This window comes from Sinocyclocheilus anshuiensis, unplaced genomic scaffold (genome assembly GCF_001515605.1).
Source record: "Sinocyclocheilus anshuiensis isolate Anshui unplaced genomic scaffold, SAMN03320099.WGS_v1.1 scaffold1110, whole genome shotgun sequence".
In the NCBI taxonomy this organism is placed as follows: domain Eukaryota; kingdom Metazoa; phylum Chordata; class Actinopteri; order Cypriniformes; family Cyprinidae; genus Sinocyclocheilus; species Sinocyclocheilus anshuiensis.
Window position 1 is genome coordinate 5825 of NW_015536525.1, and position 10998 is coordinate 16822.

Consider the following 10998-nt stretch of genomic DNA (forward strand, 5'->3'; position numbering starts at 1 on the left):
GGGTCAACACCCCCCCTCGCTTGCTCTCTCTCTCTCTCTCTCTCTCTCTCTCTCTCTCTCTCACACACACATGCAAAGCATTTCTTGTGGTTTTGGAAATATTTGCCCAGCTACTGCACTTGCCCTTTGGAAAGTGGCTTTTCTGTCAGACACGTGTGTGAGTAACGGCCTGTTAAAGGTTGATTCAATCACATTTATGAAATGTTAAGTGCTTCCTCTGTCCGGTGGCGAACACGAGACGGATGGAAAAGAGCTCGGAGTGAATGAATGAACATGTGTGGATGGAGGGTTTAGTGAGTGTCAAACTGTGAGGTTGCGTTTCACGACACCGAACCGCCAATCAGCTGCTTGAGAAGGCGCGATGTCATCGGCACATCCAGATCTGTGAGAGATAAGCACGCAAACAAACAATCTGTCTTCTCCGAAACTAAAAACCTGGTGTAGAAACCATTTTCACTCAGGAATTGGTAGTAAATTTAACAAATAATTGCAAAGATGGTAGAAGCACACTGAATTAAACATGACATAGAAGTAGAATTAGAAGTAGAATTAAACATGACAGACACTGAAGTCGAAAGGCTGAAATAGCATTTGCTTGTAAAAGGTGCTCCATTAATCTTTGTTTTATTTATAACTTTGAAAAATAATTTTTTATTGTGCATTTAAGATATCCAAAGGTACTTTAAAGCATCTTGAAATTACATTAAAACATATAAAAAAGTGATAATTTAAACTGACAAATAGATTGGATGTTTTTTGTTGAGCATCATATTTGATACATCAGGCTTTTGGGGCTCATATAGTATGATATAGTGAAAATATGGAGGAAAAAACAGCTCCATTTTATTCAGAAGAGAATTGTATTCTAAAATATGCAATTTGGTCCAAATGCTGATATTTAAATGACCAAAAAGTGATGAAAATCTGATAGCTTGTTATAAATCAATGAGATTTTTACATCAGTTCAGCAGATACTTACATAGAAATAAATATCAGTTTTTCGCTCTATATCAGTATGTCTTAGTAAGATGAGATTTACTTAGTTTTATGATCAAACCATAAAATGCAATGCAATACAATGATGATTGAGAGATGAACAAAGAAACGTTCCTCAAAAGCCTGATGATTATATTTGATATTCACATTTGAACATGATGTCTGGATAATCAGGGCTTCAGTCCATCTTCAAATGTATCACTAACAATATCAAAGTTATTCTTACATTTACTTGATAAAAATCAGATTTCACAGCAAAAGACACGTGAAGCACGAGCTGAAGGTGGATGTTTGTACAGCTACACCAAAAGACCTTTTCCTTGCTAAAAACATCCAAACTATCAACGTGTGCGACAGGTTTGTCAGCAAAGTTTTGATCATTTAGAGGCTTTAGAACTTCATGGGTCAAATATGATACAGTATATTGTAAGCAAAAGTGAGAAGGACATAGACTGTTGTGATTTTGCAACATTACACACAGCACGAGTCTGTCTGCGGTCCGTTCTCTCTCTGCAGGAAGTGTGAAAGACCTACTTCCGCTCCAGGCAGGAAGCAGCAGCAGCACGGGTCAGGCTCGGCAGGAGTTTTGCGCTCTGACGTCAGAGTCCTGGCAGCTCGGCAGACGCCCGGCCTGAGCGCACCTGTCTCCCGTTTAAGTAATGGATTCTGCTGATGCTGCCCCTCGCAGCACAATTAGACATTTCCTCGGGAGAGCAGATCTGGCTCGGAGCACGGGACCGATAATGATCCGCAAGCTCAGAGCCGGAGATGTCGCAGAACCGCAGTCTGGAGCTCAGCAGGAGATACGCTTACAAATAAGACACGGCGTGTGATTGTCACAAAAACCCTCTCTGATCCGATGCACTCCAGCTTGGAAATTGACACTGGCTGCTCTCGGTGTGCAGATGCAGTCAACTGTCCACAGCACGGACATCTGATTTACACAAATTAATGGATTCATTTCTATAATATCATAAGCGATGTGAATCATTTGATTAATCGTGGCCTTTTTGGAAAAGGCCTGTGATTTGGAAACAGAACCAACATTCATCTCTTATTAGGTTTTATTCTAGGTTCCCAAATGCGCTACACGTGCAAATAATAATAGAAATGTTGATGTTCCAGTGAAACGTGTTACTCTGACCTAATCAAAACAGCAGATATTATTACTCTCCGTTGTTTTGCAAAGGCAGGCGTGCATGTGTGTGTGTGTGTGTGTGTGTGTGTGTGTTTCAGAAAGGCCAGTGTTATGCAATATAGTCTCTGCAGCCAGATTTGGACCACAGCATGAAGTCTGGGCCAATTTGCTGATTATTTTGACTTGGAAGAGCCTGACTGTCGTGTATAATGACATTCTTGCATGCTGTGTAGTCATGTCAATTTTATTTATATAATGCTTTTCACAATACACATTGTGTCAAAGCAGCTGTACAGAAAATCGTGATTTTAATGTTTATAATATCTTAATATATTCATGCCTTAATCACATTTAGCTAATTAGAGCTGGGTGATAATATAGTTTATATTTTGTGACAATATAAGCAGTTGAGATTTGTTGTAAAAATATATATTGCTTTATGTGAGTATACTGTAGGTATGCAGATAAAGTTGGATAATTTTATATAAAGAGCTGGACAATAATATATAATACATTTTGCAACAACATAGTCAAGCAGTTGAGATTTGCTATATAGTATATATTGTTTTATGTAGAGATAGATATTTTCTTCCATATTGTGATGTACATCTGATTGTAATGGATTATTGAAAGAAAAAAAATGTAGGGTGGGACTTTGTTCTATGCATCGGTTGTTGATTGGATTTTGAGATGTGGGCGTGTCATTTAAAACATGCAGGGGCGGAGTTTATGCAAATGACTGGAGAAGTCCTGCATGTGTTAGAGAGAAGTCTGTCATTTCACTGGAAGATCAAGTTATGGCATTCTGATTAAAAACTACAAGATCAAAAAATCAATAAATAAAACATGGATGAAACATTGACAATAAGGTTTATACCACATATTCAGAAAACAGAGAGGGTGAATTGTCATTTCATAAAGAATAAACCCAATACTTCAGTGCTTTTTCAGTTTCCCAGGTAGATCATGGTGCAACATCTGGATTTGACTCCCATTGAAAACACACATACTGGCATGTCTTCTGACATCTGACTGAATGAGTCAAAATAAATAGTTCATCCAAAAATAAACCTTCTGCCACAAAATGAGAATTTCAAAGAATCATTATGCATATGTAAGGTTATTGTGACCATGTCTTTCTAACTCCAAAGAGAACATAAAAACAGTGAACCATATGACCATATACTGAATTCCAAGTCTTCTAAAGTCGTATAATAGATTTGTGTGAAATAAATACACAATTCAATTCATTATTCAATGGCTTCTGTGCCACAGAAAACAGCATGAGCAATGACAGATTTTTGGGCGAACTATTCCTTCTACTTAATATCTTATTTACTTGAATAGTTTTATAGGTTTGAAGTAAGATGCCGAATGATTCACGTGTCACGGGTTTTGAGGTTGTGAACAGACACAGGGAAAGTCACAGGGGTATTCCTCAACACACGGAGGGTCAGAACAAAGTGTTGTGTGTCATCCTGGAGAGATGTTTAAGACTGGAGGTTTTGTGGTGTTCTTTCACCCTTCTGCCTGCTAATGTTCATGAGTCATTCTGGTGGAGCAACACACACACACACACACACACACACACTTGAGACTCTGCAGTTATATTCCCATCAGTTAAGTCATCACAAATACAAATTCACTATTTAATATCTTAATGCATGATCCTGATGCAGTTGTGAAAGTGCTTTGTTTCAACCACTTGTTTCTAACCACCTGTCTGCTGCTGTGAGATGGGAACTATGTAGCACAAATGCATTTTTGGCTGTTTCCCAAAACCGTGTTTCCTACCACTAAACTAAGCTGGCTGTGGGCCTACAGGCTTGAATGTTTGCAATTTGTAGGAGGAGAAATATTGGATGCAGTTGAGGCATTTCACTCTTGAACGCATCCAAACTTTGAGGCAATACAAAATGATGTTTGCTGAAGTTCTGAATTCAGCACGAAGTCAAAACTCTGTTTACTTTCTTAAAGGAATACTTCAGCCAGACATTAAAATATGCTGAGATTTTCCTCACCATCAGGCCATCCAATATATAGAAAATTTGTTTCTTCATGGGATTTGGAAGAATTTAGCATTACATCACTTGCTCACCAATGGATCCTCTGCAGTGAATGGGTGCCACCATCAATAAACATCTTATGAAGTCAAAAGCTGCATGTTTGTAAGAAACGAATCCATCTTTAAGAATTTTTAAATTTAAACCATCACTTCAGGCCAAAATATGAGTCCATAATCCATAATAAGACTTCCTCCATTGAAAATGTCAATCTTCTGTTATCCTCTCATATCAAAATACACCCACATATTTGTTTAGAACTGTTCTGAACTGTTTTCAGTTGAAAACGGTGCTTGATCTGTGCATATTTCTCTCCTGATTCAGACCAGACAGCATTTTCACTGGAGGAAGCAATATTATGAATAGAGAGGACTCATATTTTTAGCAACAGTTTAAAGTTAAAACATCTTGATGATAGATAGACACGCAGCTTTTCACTTAAGACATTAATTGATGGAATGAAGTGGTGTGGATTGCTTATGGATTATTGTGATGTTTTTATCAGCTGTTTGGACTCTCATTCTGACGGCGCCCATTCACTGCAGAGGATCCATTGGCGAGCGAGTGATGAAATGCTACATTTCTCCAAATCCGTTCCCATGAAGAAACAGACACAAAAAAAGGTGATACATTTTCAGCAATTTTTTTATTTCTGGGTGAACTAATTTCACTCTGTAATACATTAGATTACAGAAGTCAAAAGGGTTGCATTTCATGTTGATTGTAGACAACTGGTGTGCAAGAAAGTTGCACGAATCACTGCAGATCTCGCAAATGACCTTGGAGGAGGATTCGGTCAGAGGACTGTAATTTGTTGCTGTATGACTGAAAACCCTCTTTTTTTCTTCCCTGTGCATGCACTACAAAAATGCATGCTTTTTAAAGTAGGGGACGCAGGTAATGCGTTTGGTGGGCTTATGTAAAAGCAAAAGCTCCAGTAATGAAGCTGTTGTTCAGCCACAGTCAGCAGGAGGCACTTTGAAGTGCTTTAGTCCTTGTTGATAAGAACTCTGCTGGGACCTGGATAAAGCTGACGGCCAAATTCCCTCCGTCACTTGCATGTCTCAAGGTTACCACTGCAGCACGGCCAAACGCGTAACTGTACTCTAAGAACCGTAATGCAACTGCTATATTTGCCAAAGCATACAGGGATCTTTCCATAAAGAGAGGCTGTTGCTGGATTCTCTTTGATCACATGCTTTTTTCTCAAGAGCTCCTTGTGAACACAATGCGGATAAAATTCAATCATGTGTAACAAAGGCGTCAGTCAAGGATTTAATTGAGATGAAAGCATGCTTTGAATCCTGCGGAAGAGCCATTGCATGAGTGTTTGGCATCTCGGAAATGATTTTTGGGATGCGCTGACACATTATGCACGCTGCATGCACCACAAAACTTGCGTCACCAAACTGACGTCATCGCACGCTTACTCAACCAAGTTGCATGCATCGCTCTGAATCAGCACGATTCGAGCTTCAGCAGAGGACGGTTCTCGGTGTGTGACTGAAACAAACAGGACCACAAACACGTAGTTGCTTATTGGTTCTTTATTATGAAGTGAGAAAATGCCCGGTGTCGTTTGTGCTTTACATTGTTCAAATGCTGGGGGAAAAAACCCAGGGAACAGAAGTCCAGAAATAAGTTCATTTGATTCTTTACAGCTTGTAGAAATATTCAATTCCAAAGGATTATTTACAAGGCGTCTTGCATTAAACAGTTAGTTTTCCATGTCCGTAAATGCAAAAACAGAGGTTCGACTAATACAAGGCCTGTCTACCTGAATTGCTAAGGTTTGTGCTACTATTTTTGTTGTTTTTTTTTCTTCAAAAAAAGTTGGAAATGTTCTCAAAGAAGTGCTTTTCAAAGACCAATCTGCTGTGTCCAGCTGTCCATGTTGCAGTAGGATCTCCTATAACAGCGTTTCCAGGTTTAGCGCTGTTCACATCCGCAGATTTGGAGCAAATGATCCGGATCGCGAGCAAAGCTGTCCGTTCAGCAGCGCAGGCGCCTACGTTCTAAAACTACGTTATTAAATAAGAGGCAGGCAGTGCATAACCACTTACAAAAGGACCCTATATCCCTTCCCCTCCCCGTCCCGTGGAAGTATCCGCTAATACTACTCTGGCATTTCCCTGATATTTAACTTCTGAACGACTACTGATAGTATTGGATAAAATCGTGGTTAAAAATGCTATAGTTATTACTCATTTTAGCTTTTAAAAATACCATGCATTATTGCTCTATTCTTCATCATGACTCCCGAGAAATATTGCCGATGGATGCTATCTAGGTTTTGGCAAAAAATCCAAAGCTTCATAAAATTGGCATAGATTTCATTAGTGTTTTTTTTTTTTTTTCCTTTTTTTTTCCCTTCTTTTTTTTTTTTTTTTGCATGCAACGAATTTATAAAGTGGCAACCAAAAGTAAGATATTCAGAAAGTGGCAAATGCTTTGGCATATTGATGACGAAGGCTTGGCAACTGAACGACAAATTAAAGTGCAAATTAACAGTTCGTAGGAAATAAATATATAAATACATAAATAAGTTGATGAATAAATAGTTTTACCTCAATGCTGAACACTTTTGTGGCCACTGGCAGCAGTACAATATTATCCAATACTTAGAAAAGGTTTGACCTTTCGAGAGAAACAAAGACATTTTCAATGTCCTCTGAGTTTTGGCAAAAACAAATGAAATTTCGGCTCTGAATACGTGAACAGCGGGAGAAAGAGTACACTTAGAAAAGAAAAGTTAAGGTACATGCGATTAATCCTCCGAGACATTGTCGTCGTCGTCGTTGTTGTTGTTGTTGTGCTGTCATCCGTTCACACTTCCATTGGGCTCAAAGGAGCAAACGCTCCCTTGAAGCAGGCCGACTCGTAGTGCTTGTTCAGGTAGGACTTTAGAGCAAAGGTCTTGTTGCATCTCTTGCACTTGTAGTGCTTAAAGGCTGAGTGTGTCTGCATATGGGCGCGCAGGTTCGAGCGGTCGGCAAACGCCTTCCCACAGTGCGCGCATCCGAAGGGCTTCTCGCCCGTGTGCGAGCGCATGTGTCCCTGTAAAAGCCAAGGCCTGCTGAAGGCCTTCCCGCATATGTCACACTTGTGCTTGAGGTCGTGGGTCAACAAATGCATGGCCATGGCCGGCATGGAGACGTAAACCTTCCCGCAGGTGGGACACTTCTTGGCCATTTTGCTGTCCATGCTGCGGTGCGTCTGCTTGTGTCTGCTCAAGTTGGAAGACGTGGCATATGTCTTTCCGCACTCGTTGCACGTGTGCCGCTGAAGGTTCCTGGGGCTCCTGATGGCTTTTCTCCTCGACCTCCCGTCCGTGATGAAGAAGGCGTCCACTGTGTAGCCCTCGCTGACCGCGTTGTCTCCATTGATGTAGCCCGAGGAGATCTCTGACTGCGGGCTGTCGGGCTGGTCCGAATCTGGCGCTCCATAGTCGCTGTAGATGGGTTCGGGCGAGGGCACTTTGATGCCGTTGTCGCTCTCGCCATCGTACGGTGCCGGGGTCATGTAGTCGCTGATGTAGCCTGTGAGGGGGAAGGTGATGCAACAGTTCCTGTTACTTCAGCTCGTTTAGGTGAACCCAGACGCAATTACTTTTTCTACATTAACCCGCACACGCGTGCAAAAAAAATAAAAAATCAATAGCGCTCCATTTCAATTAGCGTGGCAACCCAATTAAACACAATGACGAGGAGAATTATATCACTTCGGTTATAATTGCATTTGCAGTCTTGATATAAATTGTGCAGAATTAGGTCGATGTGTACCGAATGCACAAAAGATATTACTCTATAACCCCCAGATGCATGCATGAATATTCCATAAACGTCTGCTTATGCAAGTGTATGCAAAGCGCAGGTTATGTAGAGCGTGAATAATAACGTGAAACATGATCAAGCGTTCCCTTAACAGACTGCGTGATAATTCACGTTTTGATAACTCTCGGTGTAAATGTGAAGTACTTGTTGCTAGCGCTGCGTTTTGTAAAATAAAATGCGCCTGAAAGCGAGTCGAATGCGTGCTTGAAAGAGCGCAACACCTGAAATGTGCCGACTAGACAAAAACTGATGCGCCTCACGGTGTTGAATACAATGTGACCGTGGGTCAACTACACGAGGTTGCGATTATAAACCATCAAACGTCAACATACATGCACTTGCCCTTGCGTAAACACTATCTGGATGTCAAATAAATGTGATTACCTTTCTCGTGAAAGCGCAGGCTGAGGTCTGCCCTGGATCTGCCATAGGAGCTCTCCAGATCAGCGGATGAGAAATCATCAAGCTTAACCTTTTTGACCAGGAAAGACCTTGGCATGTTTTACGGTGAAGGGGAAAAGCACTCGTCCGCCGGTCGAATCGCTCGCTTTCCTCATGCAACGCTGGAGCTAAATGCGTTTTTTTAGTATCGTTCCTCTTCGGTAAGGGTTACGGCAGACCCTGGAGCCCCTGAATGCGCTTGTGTTGATGCAGCGCGACGCTGCGATGCTCTCGGCAGAAATGCAACTTCAGCACTGGACAGCTCCTGTTTGGCTGCGCGCGTTCAGCACTGGACAGCTCCGCTCCGCTGCGCTCTCTGTCTTTCTTTCTTTTCCGCTCTCTTTAGTTCCGCTGGGACCCTTCACGACGATCGTATCTTCCTGGTTAGGGCTTTAAGTTTAAACTAACTAGTCCTCTATTTTCCGAGGTGCTTTTCTACCCCTAACGACACAGAAAGGACAGTGAAACAGCTGAGTCTGCGTCAGCCTGTTCGCTCTCCTCTCTCCTGCTTTATTTCCCAGCTGTTCCGTCTGAAGGCGTCGGGCTTTCTGAAGTCTGTTGATCAGCTGTTGGGATTTATATGGCTGCGATCAGGTGGGAAATGAAGATGGAAGTACTTAATTTAATCCATAAAAAATCTCCCGGGACCAACATTGAACTGGATGGCTTAATGACGCTGTGAGACGTGCACGCCTTCGCCAGATTTTTCTCGAAGCCTGAAATGAGACAGAGGGGTTTATTTACATCACACATCCGTACGGTTTTCATAAATTAAACGTTTTTGTAAACTGCAGTTTTATGTGACCATTTAAATTTAACCCCCTTTCTAGATAACAAATAATAGGCTTACATTATTTAGGTTATTAAAATAATTAAATACAAATCATCTTGCATGCAAATGTTCGTAATCAATTAATCATTTTGTTTGGAAGATTTTGTTGTTTTGCACTTCATTTGCAACATTGCTATGTTACAAAATCTGCCCTCCCGTGCTGCGTTTTCGCGCGCTGCTTCTGCCGCGAACCCGTAAATCAACTACTGGCTGTGGCCTCAGGCTTTCAGGTCATTCTTTTACATCACGGTCTATAAACCAATGACTTTCTTTTCATGCAAATCACACGAATTGGGTACCAGAAGGTCCGTTTCCTCAATGATTCCAGTAGTAGCCATATGTCCGCAATTAACGCAGATCCTGGAGCTGTAGTACACACTGTTGTCTGACATCGTGTTCTCATTGTTCACTCCTTCAATGGGACGAATAAGGACGTCCCGCAGTAGGATTGTCGTTTCACAAACATTCAGACCCGGAGAGAAAGCGTTATAGTGATAGATGCTGCTTTGCATTCGTGTCTGTGGATACTAGAGGGTCATTATACCTTGTTCATTTTCTCATTTAGGGCACGCAAGCCTTTCGCCCACTAAGATGCACTGCATGCACGCATTGCAATTTCACTGCAGTCCTACGGTTAGACAGATATGGAAGGTAGTAAAATAAATAAATAAATAAATAATGCATACATGTTATTGCGACTGACTGAGAAAAAAAGAATTGCGAGAAAAAAAAAATCAGAATTGCAAGATATAAACTCACTGAAAAGAAAAAGTCCAAATTCTGAAATATAACTGCCAACTGTGAGGGGAAAAAGGCAGAATTCTGAGATAAAAATGTATTTATTTATTTCATAGCAGAAAAAGAAAATACTTTTACCTTGTCTTTAAAGAGTTAAAAAAGGAACAAATTGATAACCTGTGGATGCAATTTTTTAATAAAACACTTGTCAGCTAAAATCTAAGGAAATATGGGGATTAAAGACAAAATGCAATCTTCTCTATATATTTTCTGTCCATTGAATCATTCAAATGTGCATATTAGTTAATATAGCAGGCCCAAAAACGTCCTCCTCATAAAAAATGGGGTTAAAAAAAACATTTTATTTTACACATATGTAAATGAGGGACAAAAATGGCTCTCGTTTCATAGAATGACCCTTAGGTTGATTCCACATTAATGTGCATGCATGTGTGTAACAGTATCACGAGCATGCAGTGAGTATGTAGGACACTGTTGCACAGCAGTTGACATTCCCAAGCGCGCGGAGAGGACGGCAGAAGCAGCCCACGGCGACCTGACGTGTTTATGGGGGGAGAAGGACGTTCGCGCACGGAGGCTTCTCGGGAAGTGCTGACATCAGCTGGAAAAACACAGGCGAAAATATTGAAGTGCGCATCATTTGCATAATAATGGTCTACGGTGTGTTGAGACACACCGAACAAACGTCTCGTCGGAGCTGAAATCAAAAGAACTTCATTGACATTTAATTCTCACGTACGCAGTTTTCAATGAGACTGATTCAAATCAGTACACAAGGCACTTCTGGAGCAGGTTGTAAAGGACACGTGGAAGGTCAGAGACAGGGTATTGTAGAAACACACTATTTACTTCTGTACTTCAACCCTGAAATGTCCACTTTTTTTGCTATATTCACATGAAGTGTCTTTTCATTTGATGCTCCTTTGATTATGTGAA

At 40.9% G+C, this 10998-nt stretch overlaps 1 protein-coding gene across 1 annotated transcript; it reads right to left on the minus strand.

The window, feature by feature from the left end:
- Positions 1–5738: 5738 nt before the first annotated feature.
- LOC107694009 (transcriptional repressor scratch 2-like) lies at positions 5739–8632 on the minus strand. Its single transcript, XM_016493625.1, has 2 exons — positions 8415–8632; positions 5739–7736 (listed from the first exon to the last, which is right to left on the minus strand). The coding sequence occupies exons 1-2, from the start codon at positions 8527–8529 to the stop codon at positions 7024–7026; spliced, it is 828 nt and encodes a 275-aa protein (XP_016349111.1). The 5' UTR covers positions 8530–8632; the 3' UTR covers positions 5739–7023.
- Between the last annotated feature and the right edge of the window lie 2366 nt (positions 8633–10998).